This window comes from Macaca thibetana, chromosome 5 (genome assembly GCF_024542745.1).
Source record: "Macaca thibetana thibetana isolate TM-01 chromosome 5, ASM2454274v1, whole genome shotgun sequence".
Taxonomy (NCBI): Eukaryota; Metazoa; Chordata; class Mammalia; order Primates; family Cercopithecidae; genus Macaca; species Macaca thibetana.
In genome coordinates, this window is record NC_065582.1 from 91,003,399 (window position 1) to 91,025,234 (window position 21,836).

The following is a 21,836-nucleotide window of genomic DNA, read 5'->3' on the forward strand; positions in this document are numbered from 1 at the left end:
GTGAAACCCCCGCTCTACCAAAGACACAAAAAAATAGCCGGGCATGGTGGCGGGCACCTGTAGTCCCAGCTACATGGGAGGCTGAGGCAGGAGAATGGCGTGAACCTGGGAGGTGGAGCTTGCAGTGACCCGAGATCGCGCCACTGCACTCCAGACTGAGTGACAGAATGAGACTCCATCTCAAAAAAGAAAAAAAAAAAAAGATTATACAACGCTGTATCTCATGAGTTCATAGTTATATATATAACATTTTTTATATATATGTTAATAAGTTTATAAGTTCAACTGAATTGATAAACCACTGAATCTAAGATTTTTTTTTTGAGATATCTAATGATATTGTTGAGTTAATTGAATATACATGTTGAGGAACTTTTTCAATAAATATAATTTGATCACATAAAATAAAGGGTTAGATCATATAGTTTTTTATTTATATTAACTGGCACAATATTTTGAGTATGATAATTATCCCTACACTATCATCTAGAATCTCATGTTGAGATTATTTCCTTCTAAAAGTCTGTCTGCCTTAGTAAGGCACGTAATACATTACTATATTAGTATTTAGGTGATTTTACTAAAAGCTATATATTTTATGTTTTGATGGGTACAAGATCTTAATTCATCTACATTTTCTTCACTCCATTAAGAAATAAATTAAGTAGAGATGTTATATTACTCAAAAGGCAGCTTTTAACTCATGAAGTATCAAAATGTACTATAGTTTCTTATTGGCACATTTTCCTGTTCTTCACTAGAGATTTTTACCTGTGAAATCAATCACCCCGGCTCCAGGCACATATAATGAGCCTCGAACTGCTCTCAAGTCCTTGAAGAAAACATCAGGACTGAAAAATATTCCATTTGGTCAAAGTGCTGTTCGATTCACACAGGACATCAGGACAGAGGAAATGCCAGGTTAGCAATTTATCTCTGTATGTCTACTCTTTGGCTTTATAAAGTAACTTAATGTTCTTAACAAGATGGATACACCAGAGAGTATGTTTTCTTTTTTGTCCTATGGTTGGTGTCATTTTAAGTCAACATTTTTTAAAGCATTCACTATACATTAAACACAGATAAATAAAAATAATACACAGTTTTAGTAAGATTTCAATTTAACATTCTGCACATCTTAATTATAATTTTCTATTGTTTTTCTTTATTTTTGTGACTTTTTCTTGGCAGATGAACAATGTAATATATCAACTATGTGGTCACTATTAGTAATATAATTTATGATGTTCAGTTTTGTTAAACTTTTTATTTCAGAGGTTTACAATCACATGTTCTGGTATTCTCAGTGGATATTCTAGTGTTCAGAGCTAAGAATATAGAATCAAAATAAATTATAAAATTGCTGACATACAGTTCTGGGTATCTATTGCTGTACAACAATCTTAGTGGCTTAAAACAACAGGTTTTTCTCTTATATCTCATTATTTTGTGGGATGGCTAGAAGGCAAGGCTCAGATGGGTCCATTATTCAAAGTACGTACTTAGCTCCAGCATGGCTGCCTCAGGGCAGCCTGACATTTAACGTGGTGGCCTAGGGTTCCATGAGACCTGACCAGATGCTGCGAGATATTTTATGACTCAGCCGCAGAACTCTCAGGATATCATGTCTTCTGCATTCTGTTAGTTAGTTAAGTCACTCAGAGTAGCACATATTGATTGGAAGGACATGAAACTTTATCTTTCAGTGAGAAGAGTAGCAAAGAATTGATGGCCAGTTTTAATCTATATGACCAATTCCTTGGCCACAAAAATATTTACATTGTTCCTACATGCACCTACTCCTTCTCAAGGACCCAAAAGTTTCATGTAATTATGTCATAATTTCACAGTCCAGGATAATTTTTTAAAAAATGTTTTGAGACATGATCTCTCTCTCTCTCTCTGTCATCCAGGCTGGAGTGCAGTGGTGAGATCATAATTCACTGCAGCCTCCAGCTCCTGGCTCAAAGGATCCTCCTGCTTCAGCCCTCTGAGTAGATGGAACTACAGGCTCCTGCTACAATGCTTGGCTATTTAAAAAAAAATTTGGCCGGGCACGGTGGCTCACACCTTTAATCCCATAATTTGGGGAGGCTTAGGCAGGTGGATCACGAGGTCAGGAGATAGCGACCATTCTGGCCAACATGGTGAAACCCTATCTATACTAAAATACAAATATTAGCTGGGCGTGGTGGCGCACATCTGTAGTCCCAGCTCTTGGGGAGGCTGAGGCAGGGGAATCGCTTGAACCCGGGAGGCGGAGCTTGCAGTGAGCCGAGATCGTGCCACTGCCCTACAGCCTGGCGACAGAGCAAGACTCCGTCTCAAAAAAAAAAAAAAAAAAAAAAAAAAAAAAAAGAAAAAAAAGTGTGGAAATGAGGCCTCCTTTTGTTGCCCAGGCTGTTCTTTAACTCCTAACCTCAAATGATCTTTCCACCTCAGCTCTCAAAGTATTGGCATTACAAGCATAAGCCACAACTCCCAGCCCCGGATCTTGTCATCTAAGTTAGGTGTAGGTACAGATGAGGATCCTTGTGTGTGGTTCTTAAGGTACAGCTCCTTCTCTATAAGCAGAACTGTGAACCAAAGAGAGGGTTGTTTCATTCACCATAAGGTGGTGGGAGAGATATAGGATGATCCAATCAGACACTCCTATTCAGGAAAAGGGAAAACTGGAGGCCCACAACAGTCACAGTACCATAGCAATTCTGAAATTCAGCTGGGTACATATTAGCATTTCCTTGATGAGGATCCAGTAAGACTCTCTGGGGGGAATGATTTTCTGTGGTTCTTTATTCTGCCTTTTAGGCTCTTGGTTCTTCTCTGAGTCATCATTTTTCTCTATGAAATAGGCTGTGTTTGCAGCTGTAGCTTTCTGAGCCTGCTTCTATCAGCTTCTTTTCATTTTTACTCTTATTGTCTCTTTTATTTTTATAAAACCTTTGAATTTCTGATTGTATTAATTTATAATCAAATCCACTAGGTAAAAGCCACACTTACATTTTCTTAGAAAACTTTTTAAAATCACCTGTGAGACTGTTACATGTTTTGTATCACCTTTGTCTATTTTGTCTCTTTTGTATCACCTTTGAGACTATTGTTTTTAACACCCTTAGGTTGTTAGGGCATCATTGTCTAAGTGAAAAGCGTCTAGGATACAAGACCTTAAGATTCTTAAGGCCCCTTTTTGAGAGGTTCTATGAGGGATTACCATAACTATTTCTAAAAATTAAAAGATCTTACAGCCAAATCCTGCTTTATGTCTTTGCCTTTAAGCCACTTCTTTCTTTGAGAGATTTTTGTTGTCTGGATAGACTGGGGATGAAAAAGAGTTTATTTTCAAATCTAGGAAATTCTAGTTCCTTTCTATTTCTTATACATTCTCCTTGAAAAGTTAACAGTTTATTACTTTTTATTTATTTATTTTTAACTTTTATTTTAGGTTCAGGGGCACATGTGTGGGATTGTCATATAGGTAAATTTGTGTCATGGGGGTTTCTTGTACAGACTATTTCATCACCAGATATTAATCCTAGTACCCATTAGTTATTTTTCCTGATTGTCTCCCTCCTCCCACCTTCCACCATTGCTAGGCCCCATTGTCTGTGGTTCCTCTCTATGTGTCCATGTGTTCTCATTATTTTGCTCCCACTTATAAGTGCAAACATGTGGTATTTGGTTTTATGTTTCTGTGTTAGTTTGCTAAGGATAATGGCCTGTAGCTCCATCCATGTTTCTGCAAAGGACATGATCTCATTCTTTTTTATTGCTGCATAGTATTTCATGGTGTATATGTACCACATTTTCTTTATCCAGTCTACCATTGACATGCATTTAGGTTGATTCCATGTCTTTGCTGTTGTGAATAGTGTCTCAATGAACATACACGTGCATGTGTCTTTGTAACAGAACAGTTTGTATTCCTTTGGGTATATACCTAGTAATGGAATTGCTGGATCAAATGGTAGTTCTAGAAAACTGAACACTGTAAACTCTTTCCCTTCTATCTATACCTTCTCACACATGGATAAAAGGAACTATTGGCACTTTGACATTCAGCCTGGACATTTCCTTAGTTAGAATCCAGCAGTTCATTAGGTATTTTCTTCATTACCTCAAGCATTAGTGTTACTAAAATTTCTGCCATTGCATAATACCAGTTAGCATTTCTCCATCCTCTAATAACATTTTCCTCACTGTCTTTCAAGTCATCACCAACAGTCTCCTCAAGGCCTTTATTCTAACTCATCAGGTTGCTCTACTTTCTGATCGATTGCCTGATTCCAAAGTCACTGCCACAAATTTTAGAGTTCGGTTATAATAATACACTTGGTATAATTGTTTGCTACTCATTCCATGGAGAGATTGAGTCTCTCTTATCCCCTTCAGTTTTGACTAGCCCTGGTGCTTTCTTGACCAATGCATGGAGTGGAAGTGATACTCTAGCACTTCTCAGATAAAACCATTTGCTTTACAGATTGACCTGGGCCTCTTGAAACAGTTGGTCTTGGAACCCTGAGCCTCTATGTTGAAGTACAACTACTTTAAGAGTGCCATTTGAGGTTAGCTCAGTAGTGTTTATCATTGTAAAGTTGAAATAATCAAAAGGGTCAGAATCCAGTTTAAGAGAGTTTATTCAAGTGCAAAGGTTAGAATAGCTATTCAAGTAACACAGACTCCAAAGGAATGGGGTCAGTGCTCCAAAGGTGAAAAGGTCTTGCTCTTATATTCTTATAGTCAGATAATAAAGAAATTTAATAGGATTATAACATTTTTTAAAAAGCTGGTTTATGAGTTATAGCAATTTGATTAGTTATAGCAGTTTAGCTATAGCTGTTTTTCTTTTCCAATTTAAAAGAGTGGATTTAATATTCCATCTTAGACAATGCGATAGTCATGAGATCTTTGTGTCAGAGAAGTAAAAGGAAAGTTAAGCTATAATGAAGATCAATAGTGGAGAGGCAAGGGGTCTTCTCTGGCACTTTTTAGTATTTTACAGTATTTTAGAAAAAAATGTGGATAAAGAAAAGGTGAATCTATAATCAGAGGAACAAAAGTTACAGCTGTCTGTCATGTGATTCAGGTTGCATAAACACAATCCTTTAAGGCTCAAAATAGTTTAAAGTTCCAACAGCTTTGATTTTGAGTTACTTATTTATATATCATGAATCTGAAATCCAAATTATTTCTAAATATTAACTTATTGCGTCGCCCAGTTACTCTAAGATTGGGTCTTACTGTCAGTTTGATGGTCTAGTATATTACAAATAAAATATTATACATTCTTCAAAGTTAGTTTATTTATAAAGGGCAAGTTAAATTAAGAATGAACTCTAAAATGTAATCTAGAATCTTATATGTTTTAAGGATTAGTAAGAATGGTCGTCATGGAAATATGATTTCTTTTCATGTAATTATTAGAGTACAGTAATGAATTTGACTTGTAAAGCAGTCATAGAGCAGATTTGACCACCTAATGTGGAGCTCCAGAATGTTTGCTGTTATAAGGCACCCCTAACCCTTTTAACTCTCCCATAGCAGATGTCATCTGGGGTTCCTGGGCATTTCTACACTTAATAACTCTAAGATAAATATAAGAAAGTTCTAATGTGAGTGAACCATATGATCAGAATGGCTTTCCAAGTCAGAAGCTTAATGAGGTAGTACCTGAGATGGGTATGTCTGAGGTCCCTAGCCCTGAGGATGCTATATTAAGTACTTAAGCTCTCCTGCAAAGTGCTATGTTATGCTCTTGAGCCAGAAGGGAGATAGATTTGACATAGTTACTTGTTATTTGTATATCTTAAGTGGTGGCTCAAATAGTTTTCATTATACTTTCTGTTTATCATTTTCCTAAACATTACCACTGGAAGAATGTTGAAAGGCGGCAGGAATAACATGTATTAGTGCTTAGGTTTTTTGAGAGTTGGCACAACAGAATTTTCATAGATATTTTTAGGGAATAGAATAGAACTGGAATATTTGAAAAATTGGAAAGAGTTTGTTTACAGTTAGAGAGAAATCTTATATGTCTCAGAAGTATGAAGGATATTTCTATGCAGAAAGATTTAATCACTTTTAGATCTGTAATGAACCGAAGTGACATCTAACCCAGTACTAACCAATGACACTCTTTTGTCAACTGTTTCCTGCCTGTGATGAGAAGAGGTCCTACCAGAACATAAATCAACACAGCACTCTCTTCATTCAGAAAGACTAGTTACAAAATGCTTAGTGAAATAGTCAATTTACATTTAGTTGTAAACCCCTTATCTTGTAGATTGTTCTTGGACAGATACTGATCTAATCAATTCCTATTATTTTTAGATGAGGAACTTGAAGCCCAGAAAAACAAATGAGATCTAAGTGAAGTTTCATATCTATTTAGTGGCAGGACTAATTTAGCAGAATGCAGATAACATGAGTACAACCAAGTTAAGTGTTCTTTAAGCATATTATATTGCATCTGATAGATATTGCTGCTCACTAGAATTGATTTTTTAAACAACATACTCAAGTATTTGTTTTAAGTATTTGACTGTCTTGATAAAAACTTTTCAACAGCATAGAAAGTTGTATTATTTTGAATGAAAAATATATGAACCTAAATTCACTCAGACTACCACTGTGGAAAATATTCCAGGTTATGAATATGCACAGAAAAGTAAAAGGCAAAAATTAAAATAACTTTTGTGATAGGGAGGTCAAGTGATAGGATATATTAATTTTTTTGTGAAATTTATTTTAATGCTGCTGTATTATTCTTTGAAAACTTAGTGTTGAGATTTATTTATTTATATCTGCTCTATTGAGGTATACCAAATCCATAATAAAAATTATTCATTTAAATGTACAATTTGATGAGTTTTGGTAGATGTATGTAGTCAGGCAATCACAATTACAGTAATGTTTTGGAGCACTTTAATCATTCCTAAAACGTTTCTTCATGTTCCTTTGCAGTTAATCTCTATTCCCACTCTGGCCCTAGGAACTGTTTCTACTGCTATGATTTTATCTTTTCTAAATTTACATAAAAATGGAATTATGTATTATTCAAGCTTTTGAGTCTGCCTTTTTTTACTTATGATATTTTAGAGATTCATTTATATTGTTGTGTTTATCTTTCTTCTTTATCGCTGAGTAGTATTCCACGGTTTGGGTGTAGCACATTTTGTTTACTTATTCATCAGCTGATGGACACTTGGGTTCCTTTCATTTCTTTTGGGAAAATACCTAGAAATAGAATTTCTGGTCATATGGCAAGTATATTAGCCTGTGGTCATGCTGCTGATAAAGACATACCCAAGACCGGGCAATTTACGAAAGAAAGAGTTTTAATGGACTTACAGTTCCATGTAGCTGGGGATGTCTCACAATCATGGTGGAAGGTGAAAGGCATGTCTCACATGGCAGCAGACAAGAGAAGGGAGCTTGTGCAGGGAAACTCCTGTTTTTAAAACCATCAGATCTTGTGAGGCTTATTCACTATCATGAGAACAACACGGGAAAGACCCACCCCTATGATTCAATTACCTCCCACCCGGTTCCTCTCAAGACACATAAGAATTGTGGGAGCTACAATTCAAGATGAAATTTGGGTGGGGACAGAGCCAAACCATATCATTCCACCCTAGGCCCCTCCCAAATCTCATGTCCTCATATTTCTAAACAAACCATGCCTTCCCAACCGTCCCAAAAAGTCTTAACTCATTCAGCATTAATTCAGAAGTCCACAGTCCAAAGTATCATCTGAGACAAGGCACGTCCCTTCCAACTATGAGCCAGTAAAATCAAAAGCAAGTTAGTTACTTCCTAGATACAATGGGGGTACAGGCCTTGGGTAAACACACCCATTCCAAGTGGGAGAAATTGACAGAAACAAAGGAGCTACAGGCCCCATGCAAGTCTGAAATCCAGCGGGGCAGTCAAATCCTAAAGCTCCAAAATAATCTCCTTTGACTCCATGTCTCACATCCAGGTCATGCTGATGCAAGAGGTAGGTTCCTACAGTCTTGGGCATCTCCAGCCCTGAGGCTTTGTAGGATACAGCCTCCCTCCTGGCTGTTTTCATGGGCTGGTGTTTTGTCTGTAGCTTTTCCAGGCACATGGTGCAAGCTGTCGGTAAATCTACAATTCTGGGGTCTGGAATACAGTGGCCCTCTTCTCACAGCTCCATTAGGTGGTGCCTCAAGAGGGACTCTGTATGGTGACTCTGACCCCACATTTTCCTTCTGCACTGCCCTAGCAGAGGTTCTCCATAAGGGCCCCCACCCCTGCAGCAAACTTCTGCTTGGACATACAGGAATTTCCATACATAGCTGCCAAGGCTTGGGGCTTGCACCCTCTGAAGCCACAACCTGAGTTCTATGTTGGCTCATTTTAGCAATGGCTGGAGTGGCTGGGATGCAGGGCACCAAGTCCTTAGGATGCCTATAGCACCAGGACCCTGGGCCCAGTCTACAAAATCACTTTTTTCTCCTAGGCCTCTGGGCCTGTGATGGGAGGGGCTGCCATGAAGACCTCTGACATGCCCTGGAGACATTTTCCCCATTGTCTTGGGGATTAACTTTCAGCTTCTCATTAAATATGCAAATTTCTGCAGCCAGCTTGAATTTCTCCTAAGAAAATGGGTTTTTCTTTTTCTATCACATTTTTCTATCAGGCTGCAAATTTTGTGAACTTTTGTGCTCTGCTTTCCTTATAAAACTGAATGCCTTTAACAGCACCCAAGTCACATCTTGAATGCTTTGCTCCTTAGAAATTTCTTCTGCCAGATAGCCTAAATCATGTCTCTCAAGTTCAAAGTTCCACAAATCTCTAAGACAGGGGCAAAATGCTACCAGTCTGTTTGTCAAAACATAACAAAAGTCACCTTTGCTCCAGTTCCCAACAAGTGCCTCATCTCCATCTGTCCATCTGAGGCCACCTCAGCCTCGACTTCATTGTGCATATTGCTATCAGCATTTTGGTCAAAGCCATTCAAGAAGTCTCTAAGAAGTTCCAAACTTTCCCACATTTTTCTGTCTTCTGAGCCCTCTAAACCATTCCAACCCCTGCCTGTTACCCAGTTCCAAAGTTGCTTCAACATTTTCGGGTATCTACAGCAGTGTCCAACTCTACTGGTACCAATTTATTGTATTAGTCTGTTTTCATTCTGCTAATAAAGACATACCCCAAACTGGGCAATTTACAAAAGAAAGAGGTTTAATGGACTTATGGTTCCACATGGTTGGGAAGGCCTCACAATCATGGCAGAAGGTGAAAGGCATGTCTCACATGACAGCAGACAAGAGAAGAGAGGTCGTACAGGGAAACTCCTATTTTTAAAACCATCAGATCTCATGATATTTATTCACTGTCACAAGAACAGCATGGAAAAGATCCACCCCCTTGATTCAATTACCTCCCACTAGGTTCCTCCCATGACACATGGGAATTGTGGGAACTACAAACAATTCAAGCTGGGATTTGGGTGGGGACACAGCCAAACCATATCTGCAAGTATATGTTAACTGTATAAAAATTTGACTAAATTTTAAAATGTGACTATGCCATTTTGCATTTATGCCAGAAATACGTGCGGGTTTTTTCTAAATAAAAAACTCTTAATTAAAAATTACTCAGTTCAAAAGATGCATATAAAAGCATGCTTATTCTTATATATGATACTTTTAATAATTTTAGGTCCTGGATTTTATAATATCTTGAACAATACTATAATTGCCAGTGTTAGAAATATCTGCTCAAAGAAACAGAAGAAAAGTGCATTTGGTTCTTCTGCTCCTCGGACTTTCTTCTTGGTTCAGAAAGAAGCTTCTGATACCCCTGGGCCTGCTGATTATCAGGTAATACATTCATACCAAAATAATATTCTTTATGTTGACTATCAAGCTCTTAGGGTTCTCTTGAAATTGCATGTTATAATTAATAGAAAAGGATGTAAAATAGTTATTATAATCATATTCCATATGTTAAGGAAAGTAGAAGAAATATTGAACATATTAAGTAATAGAGAAATGGCAGAAATAAAAAACACAAATTGAATTTCTAGAGATGAAAAATATAGTGTTTGAAAACATATGCTCTTGGGATGTGCTCATGGGAAGGTGATCAGAATGGTGAAGTCACGTAAGTTTAAACCATGTAACCCAAAGAACATTTGAAAAAAATGAAGATGCTTAATACAGGGAAGTGAAGACTTAGGGAGAATAAACTAGACAATTGATTTTAAAATGGAAAGCTTTCTAATTTGGAGAAAGTTCTGTGTGACACATGGAATTCTTTTTTTATTATGATTTTATTTTATTTTATTTATCTTTCATTATACTTTAAGTTCTAGGGTACATGCACATAATGTGCAGGTTTGTTACATAGGTATACATGTGCCATGTTAGTTTGCTACACCCATCAACTCGTCATTTACATTAGGTATTTCTCCTAATGCTATCACTCCCCCCGCCAACCACCCCACGACAGTCCTCAGTGTGTGATGTTCCCCACCCTGTGTCCAAGTGTTCTCATTGTTCAATTCCTACCTATGAGTGAGAACACGTGGTGTTTGGTTTTCTGTTCTTGTGTTAGTTTGCTGAGAATGATGGTTTCCAGCTTCATGTCCCTGCAAAGGACATGAACTCATCCTTTTTTATGATTGCATAGTATTCCATGGTGTATATGTGCCACATTTTCTTAATCCAGTCTATCATTGATGAACATTTGAATTGGTTCCAAGTCTTTGCTATTGTGAATAGTGCTACAATAAACATATGTGTGCATGTGTGTCTGTATAGTACCATGACTTATAATCCCTTGGGTATGTACCCGGTAATGGGATGGCTAGGTCAAATGGTATTTCTAGTTCTAGTTCCTTGAGGAATCACCACACTGTCTTCCACAATGATTAACTAATTTACACTCCCACCAACAGTGTAAAAGCTTTCCTATTTCTCCACATCCTCTCCAGCATCTGTTGTTTTCTGACTTTTTAATGATCACCATTCTAACTGGCATGAGATAGTTTCTCATTGTGGTTGTGATTTGTATTTCTCTAATGATCAGTGATGATGACCAATTTTTTGTGCCTGTTGGCTGCATAAATGTCTTCTTTTGAGGATATCCTTTGTCTACTTTTTGATAGTGTTGTTTTTTTCTTGTAAATTTGTTTAAGTTCTTTGTAGATTCTGGATATTAGCCCTTTGTCAGATGGGTAGATTGCAAAAATTTTCTCCCATTGTGTAGGTTGCCTGTTCACTCTAATAATAGTTTCTTTTCCTGTGCAGAAGCTGTTTAGTTTAATTAGATCCCATTTGTCTATTTGGGCTTTTGTTGCCATTGCTGTTGGTGTTTTAGTCATGAAGTCCTTGCCCATGCCTGTGTCCTGAATCATATTGCCTATAGGTTTTCTTCTAGGGATTTTATGGTTTTAGTTCTAACTTTTAAGTCATTAATCCATCTTGAATTAATTTTCGTATAAGCTGTAAGGAAGGGATGAAATGTCATTGTTCTGCATATGGCTAGCCAGTTGTACCAGCACCATTTATTAAATAGGGAATCCTTTCCCCATTGCTTGTTTTTGTCAGGTTTGTCAAAGATCAGATTACTGTAGATGTATGGTGTTATTTCTGAGGCCTCTGTTCTATTCCATTGGTCTATATCTCTGTTTTGGTACCAGTACTATATTTGCTGTTTTGGTTACCGTAGCCTTCTAGTATAGTTTGAAGTCAGGTAGCATGATGTCTCCAGCTTTGTTCTTTTTGCTTAGTCTTGGCAATGCAGGCACTTTTTTGGTTCCATATGAATGTTAAAGTAGTTTTTTCCAATTCTGTGAAGAAAGTCATTGGTAGCTTGATGGGGATGGCATTGAATCTATATATTACCTTGGGCAGTATGGCCATTTTCATAATATCGATCCTTCCTATCCATGAGCATAGAATGTTCTTCCATTTGTTTGTGTCCTCTTTTATTTTGTTAAGCAATGGTTTGTAGTTCTCCTTGAAGAGGTCCTTCACATCCCTTGTAAGTTGGATTCCTAGGTATTTTATTCTCCTTGTAGCAATTGTGAATGGAGTTCACTCATGATTTGGCTGTCTGTTTGTCTGTTATTGGTGTATAAGATGCTTGTGATTTTTGCATGTTGATTCTGTATCCTGAGACTTTGCTGAAGTTTCTTATCAGCTTAAGGAGATTTTCGGCTGAGATAATGGGGTTTTCCAAATATACAATCATGTTATCTGCAAACAGAGACAATTTGACTTCCTCTTTTCCTAATTGAATACCCTTTATTTCTTTCTCCTGCCTGGTTGCCCTGGCCAGAATTTCCAACACTACGTTGAACAGGAGTGGTGAGAGTGGGCATCCCTGTCTTGTGCAAGTTTTCAAAGGGAATACTTCCCGTTTTTGCCCATTCAGTATGATACTGACTGTGGGTTTGTCATAAATAGCTTTTATTATTTTGAGGTACATTCCATCAATACCTAGTTTATTGAGAGTTTTTAGCATGAAGGCCTGCTGAATTTTGTTGAAGGCCTTTTCTGCATCTATTGAGATAATCATGTGGTTCTTGTCTTTGGTTCTGTTTATATGATGGATTATGTTTATTGATTTGCATATGTTGAACCAGCCTTCCATCTCAGGGATGAAGTCAACTTGATCTTGGTGGACAAGCTTTTTGATTTGCTGCTGGATTCAGTTTACCAGTATTTTATTGAGGATATTTGCATCAATGTTCATCAGGGATATTGGTCTAAAATTCTCTTTTCCTGTTGTGTCTCTGCCGGGCTTTGGTATCAGGATGATGCTGGTCTCATAAAATGAGTTAGGGAGGATTTACTCTTTTTCTATTGATTGGAATAGTTTCAGAAGGAATGGTACCAACTCCTCTTTGTACCTCTGGTAGAATTCAACTGTGGATCTGTCTGGTCCTGGACTTTCTTTGATTGGTAGGCTCAATAATTAATTAATTATTGCCTCAATTTCAGAGCCTGTTATTGGTCTATTCAGGGATTCAACTTCTTCCTGGTTTAGTCTTGGGAGGGTGTATGTGTCCAGGAATTTGTCCATTTCTTCTAGGTTTTCTAGTTTATTTGCATAGAGGTGTTTATAGTATTCTCTGATGGTAGTTTGTATTTTCTGTGGGATCAGTGGTGATATCCCCTTTATTATTTTTTATTGCATCTATTTGAGTCTTCTCTCTTTTCTTCTTTATTAGTCTTGCTAGTGGTCTATCAATTTTGTTGATCGTTTCAAAAAACCAGCTCCTGGATTCATTGATTTTTTGAAGTTTTTTTATGTCTCTATCTCCTTCAGTTCTGCTCTGATCTTAGTTATTTCTTGCCTTCTGCTAGCTTTTGAATGTATTTACTCTTGCTTCTCTAGTTCTTTTAATTGTGATGTTAGGGTGTCAATTTTAGATCTTTCCTGCTTTCTCTTGTGGGCATTTAGTGCTATACATTTCCCTCTACACACTGCTTTAAATGTGTCCCAGAGATTCTGGTATGTTGTATCTTTGTTCTCATTGGTTTCAAGGAACATCTTTATTTCTGCCTTCATTTTGTTATTTACGCAGTAGTCATTCCGGAGCAGGTTGTTCAGTTTCTGTGTAGTTGTGCGGTTTTGAGTGAGTTTCTTAATCCTGAGTTCTAATTTGATTGCACTGTGGTCTGAGAGACAGTTTGTTAGAGTTTCTGTTATTTTTGCATTTGCTGAGGAGTGTTTTACTTCCATCTATGTGGTCAATTTTGGAATAAGTGCTATGTGGTGCTGAGAAGAATGTATATTGTGTTGATTTGGGGTGGAGAGTTCTGTAGATGTCTATTAGGTCTGCTTGCTGCAGAGCTGAGTTCAAGTCCTAGATATCCTTGTTAACTTTCTGTCTCGTTGATCTGTCTAATGTTGACAATGGGGTGTTAAAGTCTCCCATTATTATTGTGTGGGAGTCTAATGTAGGTATCTAAAGACTTGCTTTATGAATTGGGATGCTCCTGTATTGGGTGCATATATATTTAGGATAGTTAGCTCTTCCTGTTGAATTGATCCCTTTACCATTATGTAATGGCCTTCTTTGTCTCTTTTGATCTTTGTTGGTTTAAAGTCTGTTTTATCAGAGACTAGGATCACAACCCCTGCTCCTTTTTTACTTTCCATTTGCTTGGTAGTTCTTCCTCCATCCCTTTATTTTGAGCCTATGTGTGTCTCTGCATGTGAGACAGGTCTCCTGAATACAGCACACTGGTACATCTTACTCTTTATCCAATTTGCTGATCTGTGTCTTTTAATTGGGGCATTTAGCCCATTTACATTTAAGATCAATGTTGTTATGTGTGAATTTGATCCTGTCATTATGATGTTAGCTAGTTATTTGGCCCATTAGTTGATGCAGTTTCTTCATAGCATTGATGGTCTTTACAATTTGGCATGTTATTGCAGTGGCTGGTACCAGTTGTTCATTTCCATGTTTAGTGCTTTGTCTAGGAGCTCTTGTAAGGCAGGCTTGGTGGTAACAAAATCTCTCAGCATTTGCTTGTCTGTAAAGGATTTTATTTCTCCTTCACTTATGAAGCTTAGTTTGGCTGGATATGAAATTCTGGGTTGAAAATTGTTTTTAAGAATGTTGAATATTGACCCCCACTCTCTTCTGGCCAGTGGATTTCTGCCAGTGGAGAGATCCGCTGTTAGTCTAATGGGCTTCCCTTTGTGGGAATTTGAATGTTTGCTTCCCTTGCTAGGTTCAGGAAGTTCTCCTGGATAATATCCTGAAGAGTGTTTTCCAACTTGTTCCATTCTCCTCATCACTTTCTGGTACACCAATCAAATGTAGAATTGTTCTTTTCACATAGTCTCATATTTCTTAGAGGTTTTGTTTGTTTCTTTTTTCTCTAAAATTGTCTTTTCACTTTATTTCATTAATTTGGTCTTCAATCACTGATTCCCTTTCTTCCACTTGATTGAGTCAGCTATTGAAGCTTGTGCATGCATCATGAAATTCTCATGCCATGGTTTTCAGCTCTGTCAGGTCATTTAAGGTCTTTTCTACCCTGGTTATTCTAGTTAGCCATTCGTCTAACCTTTTTTGAAGGTTTTTAGCTAGCTTCCTTGCAATGGGTTCTAATGTGCTCCTTTAACTTGGAGAAGTTTCTTATTACCAAGCTTCTGAAGCCTACTTTTGTTAACTCGTGAAAGTCAGTCACTCAGCTTTGTTTTGTTGCTGGCAGGGAGCTGCAATGCTTTGGAGAAGAGGCACTCTGCTTTTTAGAATTTTCAGCTTTTTGCTCTGGTTTCTCCCCATCTTTGTGGTTTTATCTACCTTTGGTCTTGGATGGTGACCTGCAGATGGGGTTTTGGTGTGGATGCCCTTTTTGTTGATGTTGATGCTATTCCTTTTTGTTAGTTTTCCTTTTAATAGTCAGGTCCCTCAGCTGCAGGTCTGTTGGCGTTTGCTGGAGGTCCACTCCAGACACTGTTTTCCTGGGTATCACCAGCGAAGGCTGCAGAAAAGCAAATATTGTAGAACAGTAAATATTGCTGCCTGATCTTTTTTATGGAAGCTTCGTCCCAGAGGGGCACCTGCCTGTATGATGTGTCTGTCAGCCCCTACTGGGAAGTGTCTCCCAGTTAGGCTATGCAGCGGTCAGAGTCCCACTTGTGGAGGCAGTCTGTCCATTCTCAGAGCTAAAATGCTGTGCTGGGAGAACCACTGCCCTCTTCAGAGTTGTTAGACAGGGACGTTTAAGTCTGTAGAACCTGTCTGCCGCCTTTTGTTCCACTATTCTCTGCCCACCGAGGTGGAGTCTATAGAGGCAGTAGGCCTGGCTGAGCTTCAGTGGGCTCTGCCCAGTTTGAGCTTCCCGGCTGCTTTGTTTACCTACTCAAGCCTCAGTAATGGTGGACATCCCTCCCCCTGCCTGGCTGCAGCCTGGCAGGTTGATCTCAGATTTCTGCGCTAGCAGTGAGCAAACCTCTGTGGGCATGGGACCCACTGAGCCAGGCATGGGAGAAAATCTTCTGGCCTGCCTGCTGCTAAGACTGTGGGAAAAGTGCAGTATTTGGGCTGGAGTGAACCGATTTTCCAGGTACAATCTGTCATGGCTTCCCTTGGCTAGGAAAGGGAAATCCCTCAACCTATTGCACTTGCTGGTTGAGGCGATGCCCCGCCCTGCTTCAGCTTGCCCTCCATGGGCTGCACCCACTGTCCAACAAGTCCCGATGAGATGAACCAGGTACCTCAGTTGGAAATGCAGAAATCACCCACCTTTTGCGTCAGTCACGCTGGGAGCTGCAGACCAGAGATGTTCCTATTCAACCATCTTGGAATGGCACTACATATGGAATTCTGTCAAGACCAATAGGTGAAAACTGTAGACATTCATATTTCAATTCAGTGAAAGTTATAACTGAATTTTATGTAGTGCAGTTTTAAGATGTATAGTGTGATTTTAAGAGAACAATGAAAAACAAAAACCAGAAAAAATATGTGTAACCATTTAAAGGTAAGAATTGTTATATAACTACTTTGAAATCTGTTGCCCTTAATTGCTGATACATGAATTGTTATTTTATTATACATACAATTTATATTTGTGGGATTAATTCTTATAATTTAGATATTAATTTTTTCAGGTTTTTAATGTTTATTAAAACTTATTTTTCTGAGGGTTTTCTATGTAACTGTGCTCAAATAAGTTTATTTTCTGTGTAAACATCTATTTTTATTCTTTTTTTAATCATTAAGAGACAATTCTCCATGTGTTTTGTGTTTCTACACACCTTTGCTTGCACCTCCTTTTTAAGGATGATTGTACAGCAAACAGCCTTCAGAGATACAGTGTCTCCCTCCTCAGCAAAGGGTGTGCTTACTGCTCATTATAAAAGATTGAGGTTCCCAGAGCTCATAGTTTTTCTCCCATTTTGTGTGCTGGTATTTATTTTGCCCCATCTGCCTTGTCCCCAGTAGGACTTTAGGGCAAGGAGGACTGATGCAAGTGTGCTGTTCTCATGCTGTTTTTTATGCCATGAGGAATAAAGTCCTTTGTCTCTGACTCAGGAGTTTTGCATTTTTCTGTAAAACTGTGGCAGGTCACCTCAGTAACATGAAGTAGGGCAAAATTTCAGACCCATCACAGTACTTCCTATTCACATATAATTAACTTATAGACATTTTTCTTTTACTGTATTTTGCTCCCACAGCTCCTAGTAGTGCATCTGATGGCCTCCTCAAAACAGCTCTCTAGTTTCTGTCAATTTAATTTATTTTTCATTAAACTTACCAGTTCATTTAATAATGAACAAGTTTAACATGCCTACATGTATTCTAAATTAATTTTTTAAGTTGTGAGATTTCTAGACTTTCAGTTTGAGTTTCTGTCATCAACCTTTGATATTTGTCTTTAATTTCTGTTGTTCTCTTTAGTCTATTGTTCTATTTCTGTTGTTCATTTAGTCTGATATAGGTATACATAAATATATGTGTGTATATATTTCGTGTATGTGTGTGTGTGTGTGTGTGTGTATGTATGTATGTATTTGAAATAGGGTCTCACTATGTTGCCCAGGCTGGAGTGCAATGGTGCAGTTATGGCTTACTGCACCCTTGTCCTCCTGGGTTCAAGTGATTCCCCTGCTTCAGCCTTCTGTGTAGCTGGGACCACAGGCATGGGCCATTACACTTGGCTATTTTTAAAACATTTTTCATAGAGACGAGGTCTCACTTTATTGCCCAGGATGATCTTGAACTCCTGGATACAATTGATCCCATGGCCTCTGCTTCCAAAAGCATTGGGGTTACAGGGGTGAGCCACCACACCCGGTATATATTTTTAATTGTAGTAAAAAACACGTAATGTTGAATTTATCATCTTAACTATTTTAAGTGCTAAGTATATTTTAAATCTATTATGAATGTTAATAGTTTTTAGAACATTTCTGCTATATTTTGTTTAAAATGTACTAACAGCTCATTATTCTTAGTAACCTGACATTTAGATAAAAATAATTATAGGTTTTTTTTCTTTTTTGAGATGGAGTGTTGCTCTGTTGCCCAGGCTGGAGCGCAATGGTGCGATCTCGGCTTACTGCAACCTCTGCCTCCTGGGTTCAAGCGATTCTCCTTCCTCAGCCTCCTGAGTAGTTGGGATTAGAGGCACGCACCACCATGCCTGGCTAATTTTTGTATTTTTAGTAGAGATGGGGTTTCACCATGTTGGTCAGGCTGATCTCAAACTCCTGACCTTGTGATCCACCTGCCTCAGCTTGCCAAAATGCTGGGATTACAGGCGTGAGCCACTACACCCAGCCAGAATTATAGTATTTATTCTTCACTGTAGATATTGAGAAGCCTAGCATGGTGATTATTAGCATAATCTCCAGACTCAGAGTGTTTGAATATACGTTTTTGCTCTGCCACTGATCCTCGGCAAGTTATTTAAACTCTTTGTGCTTAGCAAAATGAATACCATAATAGTACATACCTAAAAGTGTTGTTGCAAATACTAAGTGAACCAAAAAACACTTTGAATATCTTCTGGCACACAGTAAGGACTCAGTAAACTTGCTATTCTTGTTGATAATTTAAAACTACCTATAGGTATAACTAAGACTCAGTTTATAGAGTCTTTGACAAAGTCTAAAATCAAGAGTGAAATATAGACCCTAAACATGTCTGGTTTTTAAAAATTAAGTCTAGTAAACCTTGTATTTAATTGTAGTATCAATTGATTTATGTTTAATTTTGATTGTGTTTGTGTGTATACATATTACACTATTTTATGTATTGTATTGGCCCATTTGTTTTGCCACGTAGATTTTTTTTTTTTTTTTTTTTTTTTTTTATTAATTTCCATAGGTTATTGGGGATCAGGAAGTGTTTGGTCACGTGAGTAAATTCTTTAGCAGTGATTTGTGAGATTTGGTGCACCCATGGTCCCAGCAGTATACACTGCACCCAATTTGTAGTCTTTTATCCCTCATCTCCTTCCACCCATTCCCCCGAGTGTTCAACATTCTTTGTGTCATTCTTATGCCTTTGTTTCCTCGTAGCTTAGGTCCCACATATGAGTGAGAACATAAGATGTTTTGTTTTCCATTCCTGAGTTACTTCGCTAAGAATAATAGTCTCTAGTCTCATCGAGGTGTCTGTGAATGCCATTCATTCATTCCTTTTTATTGCTGAGTAGTATTCCACTGTAGATATATACCACAGTTTCTTTATCCACTCATGGATTGATGGGCATTTGGGTTGGTTCCACATTTTTACAATTGTGAATTGTGCTGCTATAAACATGCATGTGCAAGTATCTTTTTCATATAATGACTTCTTTTCCTGTGGGTAGATAACCAGTAGTGGGATCGCTGAATCAAATGGTAGTTCTACTTTAAGTTTTAAATGAAATCTCAATACTGTTTTCCATAGTGGTTGTACTAGTTTACATTCCAACCATCAGTATAAAAGTGTTCCCTGTTCACTACATCCACACCAAAGTCTATTTTTTTTGATTTTTTGATTATGGCCATTCTTGCAGGAGTAAGGTGGTATCACATTGTGGTTTTGATTTGCATTTACCTGATCACTTTGTAGTGCTGATCATTTTTTTTGTGTGTTTGTTGGCTATTTGTATATCTTTAGAGAGTTGTCTATTCATGTCCTTAGCCCACTTTTGGATGGGATTCTTTGTTTTCTTGCTAATTTGTTTGAGTTTCTTGTAGATTCTGGATATTAGTCCTTTGTCAGATATATAGATTATGAAGATTTTCTCCCACTCTGTGGGTTGTCTGTTAACTCTGCTGACTGTTCCTTTTTCCATACAAAAGCTCTTTAGTTTAATTAAATCCCAGCTATTTATCTTTGCTTTTATTGCATTTGCATTTGTTTTTGGGTTCTTGGTCATGAAATCGTTGACTAAGCCAGTCTAGAAGGGTTTTTCCGATGTTATCTTCTAGAATTTTCATAGTTTCAGATCTTAGATTTAAGTTCTTGACCCACCTTGAGTTGATTTCTGTAGAAGGTGAGAGATGAGGATTCAGTTTCATTCTCCTACATGTGGCTTGCCAATTGTCCCAGCACTGTTTGTTGAATGGGTTTTTTTTTTTTTTTCCATTGTATGTTTTTGTTTGCCTTGTCGAAGATCAACTGACTGTAAGTATTTAGGTTTATTTACAAGTTCTCTATTCTGTTCTATGTGCCTATGTTTATACCAGTACCATGCTGTTTTGGTAACTATGGCCTTATAGTGTATTTTGAATTCAGGTAATGTGATGCCTCCAGATTTGTTCTTTTTGCTTAGTCTTGCCTTGGCTATGTGGGCTTTTCTTTGATTCTATATCAATTTTAGGATTCCTTTTTTCTAGTTCTGTGAGAGTGATGATAGTATTTTGATGGGAATTGCATTGAATTTGTAGATTGTGCTTGGCAGTATGGTCATTTTCACAATATTGAGTCAACCCATCCATGAGTATGGGATGTGTTTCTATTTGTTTTTGTTGTCTATGATTTCTTTCAGCAGTGTTTTGTAGTTTTCCTTGTAGAGGTCTTTCACCTCCTTGGTTAGGTATAATCCTAAGTATTTTATTTTTCTTGCAGCTATTGTAAAAAGTTTGAGTTCTTGATTTGATTCTCAGCTTGTCACTGTTGGTATATAGAAGAGCTACTGATTTGTGTACATTAATTTTGTATCTGGAAGCTTTCTGAATTCTTTTATCAGTTCTAGGAGCTTTTTGGAGGAGTGTTTAGGGTTTTCTAGGTATACAATCATATCATCAGCAAACAGTGACAGTTTTACTTTCTCTTTACCAATTTGTATACCCTTTATTTCTTTCTCTTGTCTGATTGCTCTGGCTAGTACTTCCAGTACTATGTTCAATAGAAGTGGTGGTAATAGGCATCTTTGTCTTGTTCCAGTTCTCAGAGGGGGAATGCTTTCAAGTTTTCCCCATTCAGTTGTGGTTTGTCATAGATGGCTTTTATTCATTGAGGTATGTCCCTTGTATGCTGATTTTGCTGAGAATGTTAATCATAAAGTGATGCTAGATTTTGTCAAATGCTTTTTCTGCATATATTTAGATGATCATGTGATTTTTCTTTTTAATTCTGTTTATGTCATGTATCACATTTATTGACTTGTGTATGTTAAACCATCCCTGCATCCCTGGTGTGAAACCCGCTTGATCATGGTAGATTATCTTTCTGATGTGTTGTTGGATTCAGTGAGCTGGTATTTTGTTAAGGATTTTTACATCTGTGTTCATCAGGGATATCCTTCTGTAGTTTTCTTTTTTTGTTATGTCCTCTCCATGTTTTGGTATTAGGGTGACATTGGCTTTATAGACTGATTTAGAGACGTTTCCCTCTTTCTCTATCGTTCGGAATAGTGTCAAAAGGTTTGGTACCAATTCTTCTTTGAATGTCTGGTAGAATTCAGTTGTGAATCCTTCCAGTCCTGGACTTTTTTTTTGTTGGTAAGTTGTTATTACCATTTCAATATCACTGCTTGTTATTGGTTTGTTCAGGGTATCTGCTTCTTCCTGATTTAAGCCAGGTTGGTTGTGTCTTTCCAGGAATTTATCCATCTCCTCTAGGTTTTCTAGTTTTTATGTGTAAGGATATTCATAGTAGCTTTGAATGATCTTTTGTATTTCTGTGGTGTCAGTTGTAATATCTCCTGTTTTGTCTCTAGTTGAGCTTATTTGGATTTTCTCTCTTCTTTTCTTGGTTGATCTTCCTAATGGTCTATCAGTTTTATATTTCTTTTTGCTTTTTGTTTCATTTATCTTTCGTATTGTTTCAATTTCATTTACTGTACTCTGATCTTGGTTATTTCCTTTCTTTTACTGGGGTTAGGTTTGGTTTGTTC

General features: G+C 37.5%; 1 protein-coding gene across 1 annotated transcript in view; it reads left to right on the forward strand.

The window, feature by feature from the left end:
* Positions 1–21,836, forward strand: part of STPG2 (sperm tail PG-rich repeat containing 2) — a 671,851-nt gene that overhangs the window by 159,442 nt on the left and 490,573 nt on the right. The window contains exons 8-9 of the mRNA XM_050791352.1: positions 762–921; positions 9,685–9,845. Of these exons, the coding sequence (XP_050647309.1) occupies positions 762–921; positions 9,685–9,845 (321 nt within the window). The remainder of the gene's footprint in view (positions 1–761; positions 922–9,684; positions 9,846–21,836) is intronic.